The 13,342-nt window shown below is 33.6% G+C and overlaps 1 protein-coding gene across 1 annotated transcript; it reads left to right on the plus strand.

Moving 5' to 3' along the window:
* Window positions 1–1,189: 1,189 nt before the first annotated feature.
* Window positions 1,190–4,837, plus strand: LOC108221730 (protein FAR1-RELATED SEQUENCE 5-like). The gene is made up of 4 exons (XM_064094033.1): window positions 1,190–2,076; window positions 2,802–3,078; window positions 3,190–3,753; window positions 4,253–4,837. The coding sequence occupies exons 1-4, from the start codon at window positions 1,190–1,192 to the stop codon at window positions 4,835–4,837; spliced, it is 2,313 nt and encodes a 770-aa protein (XP_063950103.1).
* Window positions 4,838–13,342: the final 8,505 nt, after the last annotated feature.

Consider the following 13,342-nt stretch of genomic DNA (forward strand, 5'->3'; position numbering starts at 1 on the left):
ATCTGAGCCGTCCAATTAATTTATTTTTTTATTAAATCTTGTCCATTCATTAATTTAATATTTAAAAGGATTGACTTGAACTTTGACTGAATCAGTTGAAAGTTTTGTTTCTCTCTCTTACAGTATTTTCTCTCTCTAGCCGTTATCTGTTTCTCTCGCGCGGCCGTTATCTCTCTTCTTCTCTTCCTTTATCTTGCGCGTTGCCGGTATCTCTCTCTCACGCTCTGTCGGAGTTAAATCGCTGCAATCTTACCGCGCTGCCGGAGTTAACTCGGTGTCGGAGTTAACGCGCTGTCGGAGGTATTTCGAACTTGATTTTGAGAGTAGACTTCGGTGTAATCTCATATAATTAGAGCTTGATTTTGAATATTATAGTTTTGATGAGCTTAATATGATATAAATCACGCTTAATCTCGTTCGAGGTACAATAATCATCTGCAGATAGCTTTTGTTTGTATGTATGTTGTGTATATTCTTTAAATTTTAGAAATCTTTGTATCGTTATGTTTAATTGAGTGCAAAGTGTGTTAATTTTTGATTTGTTTGGTAGTTTTCACTGATGAATTGTGTTAATTGAGCTTGAGTAAATCAATTCAGATAGCTTTTGTATGATATGTAGCTTTAGTAAACTGCAGTGTTAAAAATTTTGTTTGCAGGAAATTGATTTTTTTATGCTTGGATGATGATAATTTCAGATTTAGTGAAGATTAGCCACAATCAAGGTTTGTATTCTTGTGATTATTGTGATTACTGTCATTTGTTTATGCTTGGATGATGATTTGTTCTATATTTCCAGTTAGTTTGTGTTAATGATATTAGTCAGATGAGAAGAATTATAGAAAGGATCAGAGCAAGTTTAAAATTATTAGGTTTTGATAGTGATTGTTGTTACATCTGTTAGTGATTATTAACACATACAATAGTGATTGTAGATGATTATAATGATAATTTTAGTTTTTGTGTCCTGATATTTTATTAATTTAAATGTATTAGTAATTTTTGCTTAAAATAATGATTATAAGTACATATATTATTGGTTGTTGTTGCATTTTAATCTAATTTAGATATTTTTTGTGGAGAGGGTAATTGCATGTTTTAAATCTGATATATGTTAGACTTTGATTGACATTTTTTGTGACTGTGATGGCTGTTATTATTTAATTGTAAGTATTGATTATTTATATTTCATATGATAGGTTCGAGTTGTGGGGATTCTTCTCTTGTTAATCGTGGCTGTGATGATGTTACTTCTGTTGCTAGTGGAAATGTTCCCTCGAGTCGGAACGAAGAATCTGTGACAAGTTACTCAGATGTTCGTGAAAGATTTTATCTTCCTGTTAATGTTCCTGATGTTTCAAAGCCAAATATTAATCAATCTTTTCAGAGTCTGGATCAGGCTTTTGCATTCTATAAAGATTATGGTCGTTTAAGTGGTTTTGATGTGAGGAAGGGAACTGAAAAGAAGGATGCATTTGGTACTATTACTTTCAAACACTATACATGCAGTAAAGAAGGTTCTAATGAGTTTCGTAGTATTTCGGACAGTAATTCAAGTAATGTGAAGCGTAGGCGAACTGCTTCTACAAGGTGTTGTTGCAAAGCGAAGATAGTTTTGAAGCTTAATAAAGATAGACAATACTTTGTCTTTAGGTTTGATGAAGTGCATAATCACCCCTTGGTTGATGAATCTGGAAGGCAGTTTTTGCGATCTAGTCGTGAAATGACATTTAGTTCTAGGAATTTTGTGTTTGATGCTGCAAAAGTTAACATTGGTTGTAGTAAAGCTTATGGATTGATGAAAGAAATGGTTGGTGGTTATTCGAATGTTGGAGCTACATTGAGGGATTTTAGGAACTTTAATCGGGATTTGAAAGAGTACGTTGGTGAAAGAGATGGGCAGATGTTAATTGATAAGTTTAAAGTTTTTCAGGAGAGCTCGAGTTCTTTCTATTATGCGTATGAGCTTGATGAAGCAGGGCGTTTGACAAAGCTTTTTTGGGCTGATGCAATTTCTCGGAGGAATTTTGAGGTTTATGGTGATGCTGTCTCATTTGATGCGACGTTTGACACAAATAAGTAAGTAAAACTTTCATGTCAGCTAGTGAATTTTTGTGTGATGATGCATAATTTTTGTTAACTTGTTGTTTTAGTTGTTAAAACAATTTCTTGTAGACAGTAATGTTGGAGCATTCTTCATGAAGTTTTCTTAGCATGTAAACAAATCAGATTCAATTATCTCAGTAGTGTTTGTTATATGCTTGAAATTTTCCAATTAAGTATGCTGCTGTTGAGCAGTAGAAGACAGTCGGTTACAGAAGATATATCTTTCAAGTAGACCTGAATATAGTTCTTAACTTTGTAAGACTGGATGGTTTTATTCTAGTATTGTCACTTGCCTTTTGAGTCTTTTCACCTTAATAGATTTGCTGTCGTAATTGATGAGTTAGTATCACAGTGTTTTTCCCATGAGATTAGTGTCGGGTATGGATATCATTAAGTGATTCCTATGTGACTCAAAAACATTTAGAACAGTTTGGCAGATGAGCTTTAGGAATCAGTTATAGTCCTCGCAAATATGGTCGATTATTGTGAATTCCTGATACATCAGTTGTTAGTTGAGGAGTAATTCAGTCTGCAGACTGTATTTAGAATTTCTGGTAGACGATAGCATTGTATCTAGTACTTGTGTTAGACTTTTGCTGTCCTTGGATGGTTTCAGTCCTTGATGTTTTTATTATAAAATTTAAAACAAACTGGATTTGATGTCTTCTTATACAGGGGTATTTTATATATTTTTGCAGGTATAACATGATTTTTGCCCCATTTACTGGGGTTGATAAACATGAAAAATGCATAACCTTTGCTGCATGCCTTTTGTCAAAGGAAGATGTCACGCACTATAAATGGGTTTTTGATCAATTTTCTACATGTATGGGGCGACATCCTGTTGTTATTGTGACAGATCAGTGTCCTGCAATGAAAATTGCAGTTTCTTCGTCGCTTTCTTCGAAAAATGGTCTTGTTGCTACTAAGCACCGTTTGTGCATGTGGCATATCATGCAAAAGTTTCCTATAAAGGTATCGGTGAAATTTCCTTAGCTTAGTTTAGTTTATTTTCCAATGTAAAACTGTATAGTAATATGTTTTTGCTTTTTTATTATTTGACGTGGCTTTTAAATATTTTTACAGCTTGGTAATCGATTATGTAAAGAAACAGACTTTATGGAGAAAATGAAAAAATATATATGGTCAACACACCTAGAGATTGCTGATTTTGAACAAGGTTGGGAAGCTGTTATCAAAGAATTTAATTTGGAGAATGACAAGTGGCTGACTGATATGTATGCTATTAGATCATTGTGGATTCCAGCCTTTTTCAGAGATGAGCCTATGTTTGGGTTGATGAGGACCACATCTAGGTCAGAAAGCGAGAATTTTTTCTTTGCTCAGTTTCATAGACAAGCTGACACATTATGTGAGTTTTGGTTGCGGTTTCAAAGTGCCATGGAAAGACAAAGAAACGAGACAAAGAGACTGGATGAAGAGTCGAAATCAAGCTTTCCTACTACTTTGTCTAGATGGTTTATTGAAGACGATGCAGCTGATTTGTTCACTCGAACGGTTTTTTACAGAGTTCAGGAGGAAATTCTGGCAGCTTGTTTGGATATGCAGATAAAGCGAATGAGTGAAGAAATAGATGGTGTTACGAACTTTGAAATTAAGGATGTGAAAGTTAAAGAAAAGATCTTCAAGGTATTATATTATTCTTCCACTTATATTTATTACAGTTTGATAAATTTTTTTAACTTACTTGCTTGTGATTTGCACCATTAAATTTGGACTCCCTGTAACAATTCACTTCTGATATAGTCAATCCTATGTAATCCTATGATATAGTTTTGGTTCACAGAATAGTGATTATTGTTGTTTAAGTTAGTGATTATTGACCCTAAATGGTAGTGATTGTTGTTCAATATGTTGGTGATTGTTGTATATTTTTAGTGCTTTAGTACCATTATAATTTTCCAAATCATGTGTCTTTTTTCTTTTCTACTGATGTAGTTTAATCTGTTGTGTTGCCAGTCAAACTTATATTTGTTATGTTAATATATTGATTGATTATTTTATTTTTGCATTTTGAACCTGCAAAATTAAACTGCCATTCTAGTAAAGTCAGGGAAAACCTCTGAAATTATTTTCAGCAGATCTGCCCAATTAAGTTTATACCTGAATAAAGCTGATGTTTATTCAGGTGTCGGTCAGTAAAGATCATGCTGTTTGTTCCTGCAAAAAGTTTGTGATGTGTGGTATAGTTTGCCGACATAGCTTATGTGGCATGAAGCAAATTGGAGTAACTAGATTCCCTAGAAGTCTTCTTCTTAACCGTTGGTCCAAAATTGCGGATTCTGGAAGCTCATGTGATATCATATCTACTGATTACTTGAAGATGGAAAATGTTTCTTTGAAATTGATGAACATTTGGTTTGACTTTCGTCAAGTTCTTAACAAGGCTGGATTGCAGATGGAAGCTCTGGAATTTGTTCATAAGACAGTCAAGCAGTTGGGCAGTGAAGTTGGAGGTGGTTGTACTGATGGTGGTGGTTTTTCAAAAAAAGACCATCTTGCTTCTTTGATTGGTGACCAACCTCAGGGTGAAATTACAGTTTTAGTTCCTAATGTTTCCAAAAACAAAGGAAACTATTTCAAATCAACAAGGTTGATTAGCGAGAGAGAGAAAGCAATTACTAAGTCAAAAAAGAGAATCCGAAAGTGTAAAGAATGTTTAGCAACTACTCATGATTCACGTACTTGTCCAAAGAAGAAGTTACAGAAATAAAGATTTGTAGAATATCTTCTTATTTTGTTTTTTGGCAAAAAACTATTATGTAAATGCGATGTTGCTTTTTATATAATGAATTGTTTAGTCATTTTCATTTTTGCTCTTGCACTAGTGATATTTGTTGAATTTTTTTTGGTTTTAATGTTATCATTGTTTGATAAATGCTTCATTTGATATTATTATCTTTTATCTTTTTTGAGTCTAGAGCATAGGTATTTGTAAATTTTAAGTGTTTTAGAATCTTTCATAAATATAATTAGTTGAGCTCTACTTCAATTTGAAAAAATATATCAAATGTAAAAAAAAATATTAAATATTTTTGTAAAAATAAAGTTTTAGGAAAATATTTTTCGTTTTATAATATTAATTAATGCGAGGATTCAGTGTTGGAAGGCCCGGAAGCCGAGAAATCGGAACAAGAAATATTTTTCGTTTTTTAACATGAAGGGTTTAATGTTTCCTTTTTGGGTTTTAGAAAAATCCACGTACACTTTACAGTAACCAAGTCCAATTTATAACCGTTAACATTTAGGGTTTAGGTTTGGGTTGCAGAATGATTAATTCCCACTGTATATGAAATTGTCCGACAGTTAGGGTTTAGGATTGAGGGTGTAGGGCCGGTAGGCCCTACTCCCTCGAGCCTAAACCCTAACAAAGCGAGGCTGAAGGGCCGAAGGCCCTGAAGCCGAGACGCCGGCGGAATAAATAAATTTATAACCGTTAGCACTTAGGGTTTAGGTTTGGGTTGCAGAATGATTAATTCCCACTGTATATGAAATTGTCCGACAGTTAGGGTTTAGGATTGAGGGTGTAGGGCCGGTAGGCCCTACTCCCTCGAGCCTAAACCCTAACCAAGCGAGGCTGAAGGGCCGAAGGCCCTGAAGCCGAGACGTCGGCGGAATACATAAATTTACAACCGTTAGCACTTAGGGTTTAGGTTTGGGTTGCAGAATGATTTAATTCGTATTGTATAATAAATTCAGAAAAAGAAATATTTTGGTTTTTTTTAAAATTAAGGGTTTAATGTTTCATTTTTGGGTTTTAGAGAAATGCACATATGCTTTACCGTAACCAACAACTCGTTAGCGTTTACTGTAAGATTTTAATATTAAAAATACAAAATATTCTCATGTAAATTTATAGAAGTCAAATTTTTTTAGTGTTCGAAAATGACACTATTTTTAATATGTTTATTTTTGTGCTCGAACATGACACTATTTCTAGTGTAAAATGGCAGACAATTTCAAATACAATAATAAGATATATTAGTACACTGATTTTATAAATTTTAACACTTAGGTACTGATGAACATTAATAACAACAATAACAATAACAGTTTTTAAAAGAAAATCATTAATCACAGTTTTTATATAATACCAATCACTAATAGTTGTAGCAGTAATCACAAAGTAGCAACAGTACCAATCACTAACATATGGCAGCATTAATCACAAAATAACAGTGCCAATTAAACCAACAATCACTATTCACAGAATTTTGAACTAAGTGCATTACACATCTTTTTGTGGATCACTAACTTCATTAAATGGAGTAATCAAATTCTTGGCAAAGGTTACTTTTTTCTTGTTCTGAGACTTTGCTGCAATAGTACTTGTTTGCCTTTCTTCCTGAGATTGTTGTGAAGAGTTAATGACCAGGTCGACAAGTTTTTTGGATGCAGCCTCAATGTAAAGCTCTTTGCCTTGTTTCAGAATTTCTTTTTTCTTCTGATTTAGTTGAGAAGAAAGAATGGCATTGTTGTACTTGATTCTTAGTTTAATCATCTGATGATCTTGGCCATCCTTCATTTTTGAATTAATCCAATTAGAAATACAGAAATGAAACAGTTTATAATGTTAAAGAACATTGAGATTTTTTTACCTTTTCTTCATTCAATCCAGTTGACCATGATTTTAGATCTCCTTTGTAACTTTCCATGTGTCGCATGAGGAAAACTCCACAATCAATGGAGTTGTTCCTTGTCTGCCATGGCAAATTTAGATATGATGGCTTCATCTTTTTAACTTTTCCTGAGATACCAACATGACCCTTCGCGTGCAGATATTTCACAAAGTGAGAATGCTGTGAAATAATGTAAAAGCAAATGATTAGTGGACAAATTTATGTAATGTGAGCTATAAACTATTACAGGGCAAGGTACAAAGTAGGTTACATAGGATTAATACATACCAGAATCTTTGGCTTTTCGCCATAGCATTTTTTTGGATCAATTTTTGATCTATCAATGTTGTCTATGATTTCATAACTCCAATTCTTCAAGTGGTAGACAATCAAGTAGTAATGCTCAAATGCACAAATTGGAAAAAATGCCTATATAGAAAGGAAAAAAGCAAAAATTATATATAACGTATGGAAATTTCAAATTAAATTATAATCGAAATATTTACTGTCTTACCATATCAATGAGATCCAGCTTTGTACGATTGCATTGGTTCAGCATACTATCAACATTTTCAGCAAACAATTTGTATGTTGTTGCAAGAGTCTTTTTTTCATCCAATGTTGCATTCTTTATAACAAAAATTTAGAGACATATAAGATAGGGAACTGAAATATACATTTAAAGGCAAAAGTATAGAGAAAACACATAAATTTTATTTACCACACATCCTATTGTAAAGAAAAGCCGAAGGGGCGAATCATCTGACTTGAATTTCTCTGCATCATTGAGAACTATAGCCCATGTATCAACAACCATGGTTTCTAAATGCTTCCCAATATTTAGTGATTGCATATCTTCTCTTAAACAGAAGAAATCATTGCATAGAAATATTTGCTCCCTGCACAAAATATTAGTTTCAGTGTGTGGTTAAAATTATATATGTTTAAGTGTGTGGGGGGGTGGGGGGTGAATGAAACTTAAGTTAGATACTGAGAAACTTACATTGGATCCTTAATTTCAGTCATAAAACGCCAAACTCCAAATTCTTGGTTAGTTATTTTTGAATGGATGTCAATCACCCTTTCAATGAAGGGAGATTTTCCATATCGACCAATTTTCAGTGCTCTGGAACTCTTTTCCCTTAGTGCTGGTTTGGGAGTAATTGGTGGAATATCTTCTTCATCATCTATTCCAAGTGAAAAGGAAGGATATATCTCACCCACAGTGTCAGTCTCAAATAATTCCGTCTGCTGAGCATTAATCTTTGCTGAGTCTACAAAACTTAAAAGATCAAGCTGCTCAACATCTTCTATTGTCAGCTGGAAATCCTCTTCTTCATAACAATCTTGAAACTCTTCAGTATCTGTGTTTTCTTCAGGAGGAGAAGAGTCTGTGCATTGTTCTGATGGACGAGAGTATGTAGGACGAGTGTTTGTCGTTTGTTCAGGGGGAAGAGTCTTTGTTGTTTGTTCAGGGGGACCAGTGTTTGTGGTTTTTTCAGTTCCTTGTTGATGGAAAACATTAAAGACAATGTTTTTGATATCAAGGAGCTGTTTATTTGTTGGGTATTTTTGCAAGGCTAGGTTTAGCTCAGTGTCAAAGAGCAATTTAGTATCAATGAGCTCATTAGCCATTGACCTAATACTCTCTACAAAATCCTGTTAAAACATTATAGAATTAAAAATAATCAGTAAAGTAAGTTAAAAAAAATAAACTAAACTACTACAATACTAGAAGAATTTGATTAGAATAGTAAAATAATGCATGTGTTTTTAATTATGCAGTTGTGGTAATATAGATGGTGGTTCGTGGCAGGCCTGGTGGTAATATAGATGCTGGTTCGTGGCAGGCCTGGTCTAGAGTGAGGGTGAGCATGGCAACAGTCCAGAGTCCAGACTCCAGGGTCCATGTCTTTGAGTTAAAACTTGACCGGTATATATGTTATTTATAGTAGCATGCACATAAGTTAAGAGAGAGGGTTTAATGCATGTCATAATTAAGTTAATTCATTAAGTCTCTTTCAAGTTTTGGTGTGAAATATTTCTTCTTGTCGAAGGTACAGGGGTGAGCAAAATCGACTATTCCATGTCGAAGGTTCAGTTTCTTGAAATTGGATTGAAAATTTGATAATCCTAATCACCGCAGTTATGAAATTTTAGGGTATATTCATTGAGGTAAAATAATATGATTTTTTGTCATATTATTTTAAAATTAACATGAAATCCCTAAGTTCTAAGGCACTTAATTTCTAAATTATGGTCAATCAATCATTAATATGTAAATAATCAATCACATATTATGGTTTTGTTATCAGCTATGTAAGATTACATGTACCTTTTCGGATGATGCCTGTCCATCATCATGTTGTTGCTCAACTTGGACGTGTTGTTCAGTATCACGGACATCCTCACGGTCATTGGTCTAAATTTCAAAAATTAGTATGTACCAGTGTTTGATTTTAAGAGAAAATGAATATCGACTATGTAGTATAAATATTTACCTCATTTTGAACTGATTGTCTTTGTGCCCTTTCCCATTCTTCCCATAGGTCATCATCATTTTGATGAGAATTCCAGTCATCCAAAGGTGGATTAGGGACATCTTTACCTTTGTCATTTCCTTTTGCATTCTAAAATTAGGAAAAAAAATCATGAAAGATATAATTTAGCATAAATTATTGAAAATAAAAAAAATCAGTAAATTACTAAATATTGTTACAAGTTGTAATTTAGCATCAATGATCGTTTGATTCAAATACTAGTAGCTACTTACAAGCACAGTGCTAATTAAAAGATTTTGTTATTAAGTTTGATATATAATGACTAATTTATTAAGTTGTATACCTCTGTTGCAGTCTGTTCCTGAGAAGATGGCAAGTCCCGTAATGGCTTCATAATTAAGCCAAATCCAAAAGGGCCTCCATAGACATCAATTGCCTGTCTTTCTCTTAGTTTTTCCTGTGTCCAGCCTTTGAAAGAAGGACACTGCCTCTCAACAAGCTTAATCCCTTTGTGTCTAACTCGATCAGCATAAAACAACTGCAAGATAAATTTCAATAATTATTACTAGTTCTAAACAAAATAAACTGGTAGATGCAAATTATGATGATTCTTACCGTTAGAAAAATGGCTGAACCTCTGAAATGACTTGATGCATTTTCATTCCAACTTTTAGTGGCAGACACAAGATAACTAATTAGGAACTCTGCCCAGTTGTATCTATAGCACTCGTCAAGGTTCCCATGTAATCTTAGCATTTGTCTGTCAATGTATGAGTATGTAGGTGTTCCTATGAGAACATTTGACAAGACAAGTAAGAAATTGAACTTGAAATTCTGAGTTAAGCTTTGTTTTTTAATCAACTGAACTAGTTTTGCCACTGTCACTTGAGTACTTTCTTTCTCTGTTTTGAACTGTGCTGACCACTCGTCAATTCTAGAACGATAGTAATCATATGTTCCAAGGGTTATGCTCTCACGTCCACATGGCAACCCGAGAACTTCATATACATCTTCCTCCATAATTGGTATCAGCTCGTTGTTCAAGTTCAGTGAAACAGTGTTTGGGTCAAAAATCTGAAAAACATTATAGGCTAAATTCGCCGGAATAAGCTCCAATGTAAAATCAAGAAGTCGTCCAAATCCAGTTCTCTCAACCCATTTCTTCTGGTCTTCTGTGAGATCAGAGATCATTTCACTAAAAAGCCTTGGTGAATTTCTTAATTTCAAGTCATCTTTTGGAGTGTGCAAATGTTTTGCAGGTTGACCCTGTTTGATAGTTAATAAAAGTTAGATGTTGGAATCTAACAGAAGCAATAAGTGAAATTAAATACATTTGTTTAGGAATATACCTCATATTTTTCATTTGCATCTTTCTTTGTTGGCAAATGAAAGTTTGGCCGCTTTGCTTTAGGCTGAGCTTCCTCCTGTTGCATATCAAATTTATTAGGGATTGGAATTTTAATATTTTAGTAGGAATATATTACTGATTAGTCAGTAATATATTACAATATATTACTGATTAGTCAGGAATGTATTACAATATATTAGTGATTAGATGTTATATTATAAAACTAAACATATTACATTATATTTACTGATTAGTCAGTAATATATTACTGATTAGTCAGTAATATATTACTGATTAGTCAGTAATATATTACTGATTAGTCAGTAATGTATTATATATTACACGTTATATTGCTCACAATTGCTATAGAATTGAAATGATAAAAGTGATGAAAGATTGATAGCTACACAATATGTTTTTATGAAGACAATAGCTATAACACTCATATTTTTTTAAAAAAAAGCACAAACACATAACCATGATTGTAAATAAAAAACTAATTATGTACCTCTTCGGTCTTCTTTCTTTTCCATTTCTTATTTTTTGCAGTGGGAGATTTGTCTTTATTTTGAGCTTCTTCTTGACTTTGAGATTGTTGATTTTCTTCAGCATGTTCTTCATCCATGGTTTGATCTTCATGTTGATTTTCTTCAGTTGGAGGTTGAAAATTTCCTTCAGTTTGATCCTCAGTCTGCCGTGCATCTTCAGTTTGTTCACTTTGATTCTGAGCATCTGTAGCTTCACTTTGATTGTTAGTATTTGTAGCTTGAAATTCAGCCCTGTACAATTCATGAATTGAATAGGTCTCTTCATTACTTTCCTGTGTAAAAGAATATTACATTAACATTCGGAATAATAATTAAAATCAATTGTAAAGTTAGAAGGAGGAATTGAACTGTAATAGATAGTAGAGAAATATACATCAGAATCAGGGGTAGATTTTTGTCCAGGTTTGACTTTATTTTTCTTTGCTGCATGTTTATATCTCTTCTTTCTACTTCCTTCAGATGTGGTAGGAGTACTATTCTGCTGATCATCTTCCATATTGTTATTTACTTCAGATTGTTTGGTAGGTTCGAGGTCAATCGGGTCATCTGCAGTGTTGCTGAAGCGGTTGCACCTTTGAAGCCTGGAACTTCTTCGCAATTGTACTCTATGTCCTGAAAATTTAGTTTCTTGTAGAGGCATTAAGTAAAATATAGGAAAAGAGATCACTACATATCAATCACTATTACCTTTTTATGAAAGAAGCATAATAGTTTTTATCATAAACTTAGCCTAGAATGAGCACTGTAAATCAACTTGCTATCTATAGGGATAATTTTAGTATCTTTGTGGTGATTCTACATTTCTGAGTACTTCATCTCCTTTTGTCATTCTATGATTGATTAAAAAGACTATTATCCATTACATAAAACAAGTTAAGACAAGTCATAGAGATAAAATATGTATAGGTAGAAGTAATTAGTATAGCAATAACTGTTTCTTGATTCAGTAGTTGTCAGCACTGAAAAATGGAAGTGATATGCACTTCCATTTTTATCATAAAATATACATATTTTATGATATAGCGAGGGAATTATAAAGAAAGCTAAGTTAATAAATTAAACCAATACATATTGATAAGTGGTCACATCACACAAAACTCAAAACAACGGCAGGCATATCAATTATTTCCATGAATTCAATCTATATACCAAAACCTACGCGGCCTATTATTAACTTAATAAATAAAACATGTGGCTTAAACTAATAAAACTAATACACTACTTGGCGAATACAGGGGAATGACTCGGCCAGCAAGACTTACACTACTTGGCGAAAACTAATACAGCAAACATGAATCAAAAACTCGACGCTCAACTCAATTACAAAACCAGAACACAAGCTAAACACCTAATAAACGAAAAACCACCCATCTAAACTCCTAAACCCAACTCGCACAAGGCTTGAAAAAGACTCGGACGCAACTAGGCTACAACTGACATTGACTTATACAAAAACAGGATACAAACAAAACCAGGCAAAGCAATGCAGCACAACTTAATAAATTAAATTAATACATATTGATAAGTGGTCACATCACACAAAACTCAAAACAACGGCAGGCATATCAATTATTTCCATGAATTCAATCTATATACCAAAACCTATGAGGCCTATTATTAACTTAATAAATAAAATATGTGGCTTAAACTAATAAAACTGAGACCATGACTCTGAAACGAAACAAATTAAAACAAAACAGCAGTGACTTGGACGAAACACATGACTAAAATGAGAGAAATATGCAGCAACACAATAAACAGCCAAACACTAATACTCGGCAGCGCTCAGAACTAAGTACTCGAGAAAGCAATAACTCGATACCGACTCCAAACGAAACATAGCAACTCGGAGGTTCGATACAGGGGAATGACTCGGTCAGCAAGACTTACACTACTTGGCGAAAACTAATACAGCAAACATGAATCAAAAACTCGACGCTCAACTCAATTACAAAACCAGAACACAAGCTGAGCACCTAATAAACGAAAAACCACTCATCTAAACTCCTAAACCCAACTCGCACAAGGCTCGGAAAAGACTCGGACGCAACTAGGTTACAACTGACATTGACTCAGACAAAAACAGGATACAAACAAAACCAAGCAAAGCAATGCAGCACAACTCAAGCCAGGACTCGACCCATGACTCTAATTGGTGAAGACTTCGGAAATCAAAAACGAAACTAAAAACTCAGTGTAGTA

This window comes from Daucus carota, chromosome 5 (assembly GCF_001625215.2).
Source record: "Daucus carota subsp. sativus chromosome 5, DH1 v3.0, whole genome shotgun sequence".
NCBI lineage: Eukaryota > Viridiplantae > Streptophyta > Magnoliopsida > Apiales > Apiaceae > Daucus > Daucus carota.

Coding starts and splice junctions, on each gene's coding strand:
- LOC108221730 (XM_064094033.1), top strand. CDS start 1,190: ATGATAGGTTCGAGTTGTGGGGATTCTTCTCTTGTTAATCGTGGCTGT. Junction 3,079..3,189: donor TGCAAAAGTTTCCTATAAAG/GTATCGGTGAAA, acceptor ATATTTTTACAG/CTTGGTAATCGATTATGTAA. Junction 3,754..4,252: donor TTAAAGAAAAGATCTTCAAG/GTATTATATTAT, acceptor ATGTTTATTCAG/GTGTCGGTCAGTAAAGATCA.